The sequence below is a fragment of the Anoplopoma fimbria genome, chromosome 24 (assembly GCF_027596085.1).
Source record: "Anoplopoma fimbria isolate UVic2021 breed Golden Eagle Sablefish chromosome 24, Afim_UVic_2022, whole genome shotgun sequence".
NCBI classification, from domain to species: domain Eukaryota; kingdom Metazoa; phylum Chordata; class Actinopteri; order Perciformes; family Anoplopomatidae; genus Anoplopoma; species Anoplopoma fimbria.
Window position 1 is genome coordinate 22,415,450 of NC_072472.1, and position 12,235 is coordinate 22,427,684.

The following is a 12,235-nucleotide window of genomic DNA, read 5'->3' on the forward strand; positions in this document are numbered from 1 at the left end:
CTGCTCTTTATTGTTGATACTGAGATCCAAGTGTTTCTGTTATGTCTTTGTTTTTGATTCTCCAGTGTTCACAAATAGATTAACCACAACATGAATTAACACGCAAGTAGCTTTTTATTTTTTGCTGATGGCTGTGGAGGAATTTTACTATTTTTATACATCACATTTCATAATGAAATTTCAGATTTTTGCACTAGTGGGACAACAAAATGGTCAGGGTGTATGAGATGTGTCCACTAGAGGGCGTATATTGACCCATGATTGATTACTTTTGAGCACAGGCCCAGGGGCCCAAGTGTCAGGGGCCCCGAGGCCTTTATTGACAAAATGCCACTGGTAGAGACACGCATCAACCGGGACAGGGGACTCAAAAGGACCACAAACTGCCTCATAGTTGGCCCATGGATTGGCCCTTCCCTCCTTTTTGAATTTGAATTACCTTTAAAACAAATGTCTGCATCCACTGACAGTAACGCATTGCTTTACTTACATCTGAGCCATTTCTTTCCTACCGGAAGTTGTCACAGAGCAATATAAACTGCAGGAATTTATATCAATATACTAAAACACCAAATAGATTTGAAAAGATATAATCTGCCATCTTTTATATGTTTCACCATAAGAGCTCTAACATGAGCCTGAGTTCTCTCATCCTTCTGGTCTCTATTCATTCCCAATGACAGAGCTGTGTGAGGAGGACGGTTTGAAGAAGAGCCTGCACTTTTTGGCAATAACATGATTTTGAAAATTTGAAAATGATTTGGCATGTTGAGTCATGGCGTTGCTGTTACACATCACCATGGTAAAATAAACACTACACACCTGCAGACCATGAAGGAATTATTACAAGTTATATTTCTAGTATGAGAGTCAGGTTTGTTTCCTTTAAAAACGTTTTCACAGTTCCAGATCATTCTGACCCAAGCATAACTCTAGATGTGAGCAAAAAATATAATTGATAATAAAATTACTTTTTAATGCATCCTCATCTGAGAGTATCTGCGTCCTGGTTGTTAAATTCCCTTTAGGTGAGCTAGGTGGAACTGAATTTGACTAATAGAAAACGTCTTGTTTAAGGTTAAGTTTTCACTGTCCATGAGAGGTTATTCCAGCTGAAGATAAATTCTTATTAAAGGAAACTCCTGTTGAGGCAGCATGTGGTCTACTTATGTTATTAGTACACCATTAAGCAACACACAATACAGTACACATCCTACGTGAAAATGTGCCAAGTTATACCATTTGTCATATTAGTTTCCAGTTATTGAAAGCTGAAGTATATCTGTCAGTTTGGTTCTTAAACAACAATAAAAACTGTGGTTACTCATATCAAGAATTTCTTATGGATGACTAATAATATACACATGTGAGTACCTTCACAGTGAAACACTGTAAAGCAAATAAATCAAACCAACCACAGCATCAGTTTGTTTTAACACCTATTTATTACCACCATAATATGAGAAATTTGGAAAATACAAAGATCGGCTTATTTAAACGTCTGAAAATCTCGAGGAATAAGAAAAATATAAAAGAAACAAATATGAGGTTATATTGTGTATCACAAATTTTGAGAAAGGGACAGATTATATGTTCAGATCTACAGAGAGCAGGAGACACACAGACCCTAAACATGCAGAGCGTAACTTGCACTAAAATGTCTGCAGTGACAAGCCTATCTGTGGAGATAAAGATAGAGAGACAGAAGCATAATGTGTGATGACTGATCTACAGTGAACAATTGAACAGAGGAGACGGTGAACCACCGCCCCCGTGTGGCTGCCATTAGAACTGAAGTTGCCTTGGAAAATAGAGAAGCCCTTGCTGATTTTCTATAGAAGATCAGATCACTGCAAAAAAAAAAAGTTAACCATGTTGTCATTATTAATTGTTTTTTCTTTTTTCTTGATTTGATGGTTTTGGAAGTGGTAAAGAGAAGAGATGCTCATCCGTGAACTAAATGCATTAAAAAAAAATAGACACCATATCCACAACGATAATCAATATTCTTAAGCAAACAAAAAAAAATACTTGTTTGTTGAGTACAAGTGGTTTGAAAGATCAGAGCTCACACATCCGCACAAACAGCCCAACAGAGCGCCATCCCCTCCCAGTGCTGATCACAGAGGTGAGGAGGTGGTCTGAGGAGGTACAGCGAGCCGTCTGGCTGCAGAGCGAGGGGGGAGTTTGGGTGTAGAGGGAGAGGGGGGGACTGGGTGAGGGGGAGGATGGTGTGCAGATGGGGCAGAGGCCTCAGGGCTAGCTTTAATAGCACCCTGCTGTGGAAGTTGCAGCTCCCCTTAAGCAGACTAGCCCCTCGACCACGTCCCTCTGCCTCAGCTCGGTTTTGCCACACTGATGGCACCCGCTGGCCTCCCACCCTGGAAGAATCCAGGTGAGCTCAAAGGTAGGGCTTCCCAAACTCAGTGACGCACGATTGAGTTATGTGTGCATATGTGTGTCTGATCTGTAAAACCTTTTACATGCCACGAAAAAGGTACCCTAAAAAAAAAACATTTGGTGAAGACGAAAAAAACCTATGAGACCAGACTTCCACATATTTCTATCTCTTCAGAATCAGGATTACTCTAAAGTCTACTGAGAAGCTGGGCAGGCGGGGGGAGGGAGTGACGGGGAGGGGTGAAGGTGGGGGGGGGGTTGGGGTAGAATGAAGGAGTGAGGGCAGGGACAGGTTAAGAAAAAACAGGACAGAGGTGAAACATTAGGGAGGGCCGTCTAAGCGCGCTCTCCGCGGATGCGGCGTGCCAGCTGGATGTCTTTGGGCATGATGGTGACACGCTTGGCATGGATGGCACACAGGTTGGTGTCCTCGAACAGACCCACCAGGTACGCCTCGCTGGCCTCCTACAGGGAGAGGGGGAGCAACACATATTAGCAAGAGAAGTTTGCTAGTTTTAGTGATTACACTGTTAGCTTTATCAATACAAGCGCACACACACACACACACACACACACACACACACACACACACACACACACACACACACACACACACACACACACACACACACACACACACACACACACACACACACACACACACACACACACACACACACACACACACAGGGCTCCAATGGCGGCGCTCTGGAAACGCAGGTCAGTCTTGAAGTCCTGAGCGATCTCCCTCACCAGGCGCTGGAAGGGCAGCTTGCGGATCAGCAGCTCTGTGGACTTCTGGTACCGACGGATCTCTCTCAGAGCCACGGTACCGGGCCTGAAACACACAACAAAGATCCAGCAGGTTAGTTTAACCTGCTACAAGCTAAACAGGACTTCTACTCTGAAGAATAAATGCCAAATAAGTCCATTTTGTCACGGGGGGGTCAAGACGTTACCTGTAACGATGGGGCTTCTTGACCCCACCAGTAGAGGGGGCACTCTTGCGGGCAGCCTTGGTGGCCAGCTGCTTGCGAGGAGCCTTTCCTCCTGTGGACTTACGAGCGGTCTGCTTGGTACGAGCCATTACGACGAAGTATCACCTGTGGGGAATATCAAAAAGTATAACAGAATGATGAGTGTTGTTCATTCTATACCTCGTACTATTTCTCTGAGACATTTTTTAGAAATGCTACTTTGTACACCTTATTGACAGTTTCAATGTTATGCACTTTGTTTATTTATTCATTTCCACTCAGGTCATTGTGGGGTTCAAAGATCAGTGTTATCATAGGCCCAAATGTTCCAGTCAGTTAATGATAAAGTTTTGCAAAAATAAGTAGGCTAAATGAGTATACTAATATGTTTTGAGCCCGGAAACTCAGAAAAAGCTGTGAAAACGTATGGAAAAATAGAGCTCAATACTGAATCAATCATTATATTGTCAGTTAAATAGACTCATGAACATTTTATTGATGCATGAATGTAGAAAATGTCATTATATCACTACTAACTCTTTATTTTTGGACATACTATACTATGACTTTTTTCGACATACTACTATTATTTTTTTGACAAAATATAATATGCCTTTTTTTTCTACATACTATACTATTACTTATGACTTTTTGTCATAAAAAAGTAATTACTTTTTTTGTGACATTTTCTACATACTATACAATGACTTTTAGTGATTTTTTAGAGATACTATACTATGACTTTTTAGTATTTTTTATGACAGACTGTACTATGACTTTATTATTACTAATTTGGAAATACTATACCATATTTTTGGACTTTTACCACATACTATACTATGACTTAGTTTTTTACTAAGGAGAGATACCACCGGTACTTCTTTCCTGTTGCTGTCAGATGCGCTACCATACTGTACATACTAAAAAACTGGCAAATTACTCATTAATTCACAGGCATATCAATGTATTCCACTACAATATCAATACTCAACATTTAATATTTCCTACTTCATATGTGCAATAATGTAAACTCAAACATTCAGTCCTATTGTACCTTTTTTAAATTTTTGTTAGTTTTAAGGTTTACTTATTTATCATACCTTTACTATCACTATAACCCACATATCTGCACAAGAGGCGTTATAAGATCTCCTTATATTTAAGTTTCCCTGCACTACCACGCAGCTATAGATCTTGCTCAGAGTCCTTGGTGGTCAATGGCGGCTGTGGCCTAGTGGAGAGCAAGGTAGTTCTCCAATCAGAGGGTCGGTGGTTCGATACCCGGCCTCGGCAGTCGATGTGTCCTTGGGCAAGACACTTAACCCCAAGTTGCTCCTGAAGGCTTGCCATCGGTGTGGACTGGATGATGAATGTTAGTTAGAGTCTGATGGTGGCACCTTGATGGTAGCCTGTCATCAGTGTGTGAATGGGTGAATGATATGTAATATACTACTGACTGTAAGTCGCTTTGGATAAAAGCGTCTGCTAAATGACTGTAATGTAATGTAATGTAATTTCAATTTACTAATAATACAGTATATCATAGAAAATCAGTTAGTGTGAAAGAAATGCCATAAAAATGTCATTGTATGATAAGTCATAAAAATGACCTAAAATGATTGTTGTATAGTCTGTCTTGAATAGGTCATAGAATGGTATGCCATAAAAAGGTATTGCATTTCAAAAAGAGTCATAGTAAAGTTCTATAGTATTCCATATATAAATATAGCAATAGTTGTTAAAGTACATTATGTCAACAAATCGATAAAAAGTCATAGTATAGTATGTAAAAATAACAATAAAAAGCCACAGTATAGTATGTCAAAAAAAGTAAAAGTATGGTACATCAAACCAATTCAATAAAAAGTCAAAGTATAGATTGTCGAAACAAGTTGAGAAAAGTCAGACTGTAGTATGAAGAAAGTTTATAAAAATAATAGTAAGTTTACTAACTCTTTCTTTTTGGACATACTATACTATGACTTTTTTCGACATACTACTATTATTTTTTTGACAAAATATAATATGCCTTTTTTTTCTACATACTATACTATTACTTATGACTTTTTGTCATAAAAAAGTAATTATACTTCTTTTGTGACATTTTCTACATACTATACAATGACTTTTAGTGATTTTTTAGAGATACTATACTATGACTTTTTAGTATTTTTTATGACAGACTGTACTATGACTTTATTATTACTAATTTGGAAATACTAATTTGGAAATACTATACTATGACATATTTGGACTTTTACCACATACTATACTATTACTTATGACTTTTTTTGTCAATGTCAATCATATTGGGCCGCCTGGGAAAACTTTTACCCCGGTTTGGCAGCGTCACAGACACACCGTGTCTGGGTTATATTTAGTGACCAATGGGTCTCAGTCTGCCGGGTTTCAGGGCGGGACCAGCAGACTTAAACACGCCTTAAACACGCCTCAATCCGCAAGATTATGGCCGCAGACTCAAACGAACCTACCAACACACAGACAACGATTGGAGACGTAAACTTTGCGATATTTCCCCTCAAAACCAAACAACGTGTTCACAAAAGACCACCAACAAAACGTAGGAGACAAGTGCAGCTACACAATAAGAGTCCAGGAGGGAGAAACGATGGTGTATTGAAGCGAAACGACGAAGTAGAAGTAAGAAGAAAGTGGAGCAGCTCGGCAGTGGTGGTGCTGAGCTGTTTCTCTCAGGAGCACCGGGGTAGCTGCTTCTTCCTCCTCTCCACCGTCGAAATAACACGTTATTTCAGCACAAAAACAACTTTATCCCTGTCGTTTTGTTCACAAAAAGATGAGTACTAATATATGATGTAAAAATAATCACATCAATTTGACTTACCAAGGCTGAATTAGGGACACAAGTGAGTTGTGGTTGTCTGGCAGTGTCAGATATTTACTATCTCTCACACAATGGAAGCAGAGAGCAGGAAGCAAAATGGCGGCGGTGTCAATCATCCATCTCCCACAATGCAACCTGCCAACATTTGTAAACATTGCCTGACTTCATGTCCTCAACTGTAACTTTTTTGCTACAAATGTTGTCAGTGTTCAACGGCCTGATATTAGAAAAGCAGCACATGTTATTAAGTTTTTAGGCCTATTGTAATGCAGTAATATGCAATAATGTGGGAACAAAATGATTGTTGTGAAATCAGGCCTAATATGAAGCATAACTATGCCTGAGGAAAAAAAAGTAAAAATCATCACAGGCAATGCAATAAGATAAGATAAGATAAGATAATCCTTTATTAGTCCCGCAGCGGGGAAATTTGCAGACTTACAACAGCGTAGAGTAAAGTGCACACAAGAGACATAGTAGAAGAAGACAAGCTAAAAATAAAAAATAAAATGAAAAATAAAATAAAACAAGTATTATAAATAAGCAATAAAAAAAAAAAAAAAAAAACAACAATAACTGAAATATTATATTTACAGACAGAGAAAAAAACAACTATTTTAACTATTATTGCACAGTGTAATGTGTAATGTATTGCACAGGTTTTTATTGTCATGTTATTATTGTCATGTGGTCATGTGGTCTGCTGGGAGCCTAAACAGTAATAAACAGGAGCCTAATAAAATGTAAGAATACACAAGAAACAAAGACAATACAATATATTTTGACCAGTTTTGGAAAGTAACATACATTGAAAGGTACATTTAATCTAGTACTGTACTTGGTTATTTTGAATGCATGACTTTGTAACATTATTTTGAGACTGTGGTATTTCAACTTTTACTTAAGTAAAATATTAGAGTACTTCTTCCACCACTGATTTAAAATGTTTTTGCCTGATGTCCGATACAAAATTTTATCATTAATATGATGATCAATTAAATTCGACAACAAGTTGGTCAAGTTTCTAAACAGAAACCATACATAACATATTATACTTTGTTATACTATTATATTTTTATACTTTACCTTTCAAGCAACTTTTTCCACTTGATATTTGGAGAGAAATAAGCAAACAGTGGCAACAGTATTGGGATAGTGTGCCAAAAAAAGACACATGAAATACCAAATAAGGTAGGTGGGGTAAGAATAAAGACTAAATCCAGTACGAGGCAGTATGGCAGCTTAAAGGATGCCAACAGCTGGAAAACCCCAAAGAATGAGAAGAAGTGATGAAAAAGGAGAGAGCTGGAGTAAAAAGGAGGAAGTGGAGTTGGTTATGCGGCCGGCCAGAGGCTTAACTGCCACGCAAACAAACAAAAACACATGAATGCTTTAGCTGTTTCTAGCTAGCTATGCAGTAGAAATGTCATATTACATACTAAGCCATGAAAATGCAATAAAATATGCCATAAGATGTCATAGTATAATAATAAGCCTTAAAATGGCATAGTGGTTTTCCATTTAAAATGTCATAGTATAGTTGGCCATTATTAATTAATATTATGCTATTTCATAAAAAAGTCATAGCATTATATGCCATATAGAAGTGTATATAGAAAATATGTCATAGTTTAGTATCCCATAAAAAAATCATGGTTTCGAAATAGCGTGATAAAAAATAATAATGTTGTATGATGTGGTAAAAAAGTGATAGTATAGTATATCATGAAGAAAACATTTCTTAGTATAGTAGTTTATATAAAATTGTCTTAAAAATGTCAAAGTATGGTAGGCCATAAAAGATTAATATTATATTATGTCATGAAGAAGTCATGGCACAGTATGACATTTAGAAGTTTCATAAAACATATCATTGTATAGTATGTCATTTAAATAACATTAAAATGTCATAATTTCCAATGCCATAAATGGACATACAATTGTCATAATACTGCATGCCATAACAAATGTCAAGTATATATCATATCACGAAAATTTCCTGAAAAAACATAGTGTATTATTCCATGAACATGCTGTTAACAATGTCATTGTATAGAATGCAATAACAAATCAAAAGATATATCATGATATACTTTTGCCATGAAACAAAGACATAGTATAGTATGTCATAAAGAAGTGGCATAAAAATGTCATAAAAATATTGTTAAAAAGGGCATTGCCATATTCAATAACAATGTCAATATATAGTGGGCCAGTAATAATATAATATGTCATAAACAAAGTCCTAGCATAGTATTGCACACAGAAGGTTTATAACATATGTCTTAGTATAAAATGTCATAAAATATCAGAGTAGAGAATTCCAAATATATCATAAAAATGTCATAATATAGTTTGCTATAAAGGTTTCATAGTATACCTTAAAAATAGTAAAGGATGTCATTAAAAATGTTAAAGGATTTCATAAAAAAGTTATGAAAATGTCAGAGTACATAATGTGCCATTAAAAATATGATGGAAGATTATTTATTACACCATAAATGTATAATAATATAGTAAGTAATGTAAGATACTATATGAAATAGTCATAGCAAAGTATACCATAAAAAAATATAATATAGTTTGTCTTAGTATAGTGTAAAATATAGTCAGTCGGAAAATAAAAATAATCATAAATCACGTCAAAAATCATATCATTTTGTCAGTAAAATATTTCTAAAGGTGCTCAAAATAATTTAAAAGTCAAAGAACATCATTGTAAAAGTGATAAACCGTCACCACAGTACCAAAATGTCATAGTAAAATTCTTGACAAAAATCATAGTAAAATATTATCAGAAAGTTGTCCAAAGTCATAGGACCAATCGTCAAAAAAACCTAAGCATATTCAAAAGGTATGTAAACAGTCACAGTTTAGTATTGAGAAACAGTCATGGAGTCTCTTATATCTGTGGGGTTTGTCATACAGAGGGCCGAGCCCTATTTCCTCGGTGACTAGATTCACTGAAGCTAAATAATTTTCCCATTTTTCCTAAATTCAATGTTTTTAATAATATGGGGAAGAAGAACAGCTATGATCACTGAAATGGCATTTTTCAGACAGACAAATCCTGAGGAAATTTACTTTGTTGGATGTTTTTTTTTTGTCTAAGTTTATACTGGCAAAATTATTGCCAGATCAGAAATGCTATACCATACTTGTTTTACATACTAAAAACTATGGCAAATTACTTATTAATTTACAGTTTATCAATGTATTTTTGGACATACAATATCAATACTCAACATTTAATATTTCCTACTTCATATGTGCAATAATGTAAACTCAAACATTCAGTCCTATTGTACCTTTTTTAAATTTTTGTTAGTTTTAAGGTTTACTTATTTATCATACCTTTACTGTTTGATTACTTATTTATTTGCTGTTGTAATACTGCATAGTTTCCTGCTGTGGGACTATTAAAGGATGATCTTATTCTATCTAGAGCTTTTTTACTTTTTCCGACATGCTATACTATGTCTTTTTTGACATAGGAAAAGATAATATTATACTGACTTTTCAACATACGGGTAAAATAAGTATTGAACACGTCACCATTTTTCTCAGTAAATATATTTCTAAAGGTGCTATTGACATGAAATTTTCACCAGATGTGTAATAAAATGGAATGACACAGGGAAAAAGTATTGAACACGCTTACTGAAATTTATTTAATACTTCGTACAAAAGCCTTTGTTGGTAATGAAGCTTCAAGACGCCTCCTGTATGGAGAAACTAGTGGCATGCATTGCTCAGGTGTGATTTTGGCCCATTCTTCCACACAAACAGTCTTCAAATCTTGAAGGTTCCGTGGGCCTCTTCTATGAACTCTGATCTTTAGTTCTTTCCATAGATTTTCTATTGGATTCAAGTCAGGTGATTGGCTGGGCCATTCTAGCAGCTTTATTTTCTTTCTCTGAAACCAATTGAGAGTTTCCTTGGCTGTGTGTTTGGGATCATTGTCTTGCTGAAATGTCCACCCTCGTTTCATCTTCATCATCCTGGTAGATGGCAGCAGATTTTTATCAAGAATGTCCTTGGCTCTTGGACAACTCTTCTGATAATTCTTTTCACTCCTCTGTCAGAAATCTTGCGAGGAGCACCTGGTCGTGGCCGGTTTATGGTGAAATTATGTTCTTTCCACTTCCGGATTATGGCCCCAACAGTGCTCACTGGAACATTCAGAAGTTTAGAAATCCTTCTGTAACCAATGCCATCAGTATGTTTTGCAACAATAAGGTTGTGAAGGTCTTGAGAGAGCTCTTTGCTTTTACCCATCATGAGATGTTTCTTGTGTGACACCTTGGTAATGAGACACCTTTTTATAGGCCATCAGTTGGGACTGAACCAGCTGATATTAATTTGCACTGACAAGGGGCAGGATTGCTTTCTAATTACTGATAGATTTCAGCTGGTGTCTTGGCTTTCCATGCCTTTTTGCACCTCCCTTTCTTCATGTGTTCAATACTTTTTCCCTGTGTCATTCCATTTTATTACACATAACTTAATTTCTGAACTTATTTGTTTGGTTTTCTTTGTATGTATGGATTACTTGGGTTGTTACCGACATCTGGTGAAAATGTCATGTCAATAGCACCTTTAGAAATATATTTACTGAGAAAAATGGTGACGTGTTAAATACTTATTTTACCCGCTGTATGATACTAGGAAACTATGACTTATTGACTTTCTTTCCTCACAATTAACGTCTTTTCAGTCGTTTTTTTACTACGGCTTTACTTATTTTGACATACTATTCTTTGACCCTTTTGAAATACTATACTAGGAGCCTGGTGTGAGTTTTTGACATTTTGAACTAAATACATATACTTTGACAATTTTTGAAAATGTCACTCTACTATGATGTTCTTTGACATACTTCTCTCCTACTTCTTTTTTACATAACACATTATTACTCTTTAGTAATACTTAATTTTGGCTTTTTTCTTTCAAAATTTAGACTTACTATACCGTGACTTTATTCAGCATACTATACTATGGCTTTTTATGACATATTATCACATACTATACTGCAACCTTTTTGTCTTTTCTTAACATGCTCTAGTATAACTTTTTCATGACTTTGTTGAACATACTAGACTCTTACTTTTGAATGATGTATTTTGACATTTTATATGATGATGTTGTCATAATCCTAAGTAAGTTATAGTATAGCGTATCATAACGCTATATTATAACTTTCTTGCATTGATATACTATGAACGCAAGTCAGAACAGGTGCGTTTTAGTAGACATCGACATCGTAGGGAAGAGAACAAGTTATTTAGGCCAGGAGCTGAAACGCTTCTGGTCTAAAAAGTGGAGTTTTAAATCATTAAAGGTATCGTTGCAGCCAGTCAGAGGACAGCAATGAGTCATTTGTTATTTTGAGTGCCGTTTTAGTGTTCAGGATGGAATCCTTATTGAAATGGTTTATAGATGTTGTTTCAGAGTCTATTAACATTGTTTATATTAGAAAGAAGTTTCCAACTTAATTAAAAACTATGTAGTCTTAGCAGAGGACTTAAAAGGTGCCCTGTGGAGTTTTCTAATAGACAAACGTTCAGTGTTACTCACACTGTGCGTATCTTTAGGTCTGACAAACGTGTTTAATGCATTTCCTTCCTCATAAAATATTTGTAAAGCTGATCACTAGTCCTTAATGATATAGGACAAACAATGAAATATGTTTTGACTCAGAATGACCAAGAAAACATTTAAATAAAATGACTGTCTTACAGCTAATTTGTAAGTTGACATAAGGAGAAGACCCTTCACACACAACCATTGTTATACCATCAATGTAGAATTAATGACAACTACTCATGTTTTGTGCAGCTGTCCCCTAAACTAAATCATTTTGTCCTTAAGGAATCATCAGACTGAACCGAGCAGAGGTGAATCAGTAACATCACGCACATAATATTAGACATGGGTTATAGCTATTCCTGAACAGTTTTATTTATTATATATCTAACTGTAGATACCTCTAGTT

The 12,235-nt window shown here is 35.9% G+C and overlaps 1 protein-coding gene across 1 annotated transcript; it reads right to left on the reverse strand.

Moving 5' to 3' along the window:
• Nucleotides 1-1,426: 1,426 nt before the first annotated feature.
• On the reverse strand, nt 1,427-6,347 carry LOC129113530 (histone H3.3A-like). Its single transcript, XM_054625883.1, has 4 exons — nt 6,241-6,347; nt 3,360-3,503; nt 3,085-3,238; nt 1,427-2,865 (listed from the first exon to the last, which is right to left on the reverse strand). Exons 2-4 carry the CDS (start codon nt 3,485-3,487, stop codon nt 2,737-2,739), a joined length of 411 nt encoding a protein of 136 aa, XP_054481858.1. The 5' UTR covers nt 3,488-3,503; nt 6,241-6,347; the 3' UTR covers nt 1,427-2,736.
• Nucleotides 6,348-12,235: the final 5,888 nt, after the last annotated feature.

Excerpts from the sequence above, each read along its gene's own strand:
- LOC129113530 (XM_054625883.1), bottom strand. The coding sequence starts at position 3,487 with ATGGCTCGTACCAAGCAGACCGCTCGTAAGTCCACAGGAGGAAAGGCT. Across the intron at positions 3,239-3,359 it reads AAGAAGCCCCATCGTTACAG|GCCCGGTACCGTGGCTCTGA; the intron begins GTAACGTCTTGA and ends TGTGTGTTTCAG. Across the intron at positions 2,866-3,084 it reads CCGCCATTGGAGCCCTGTGT|GAGGCCAGCGAGGCGTACCT; the intron begins GTGTGTGTGTGT and ends CTCTCCCTGTAG.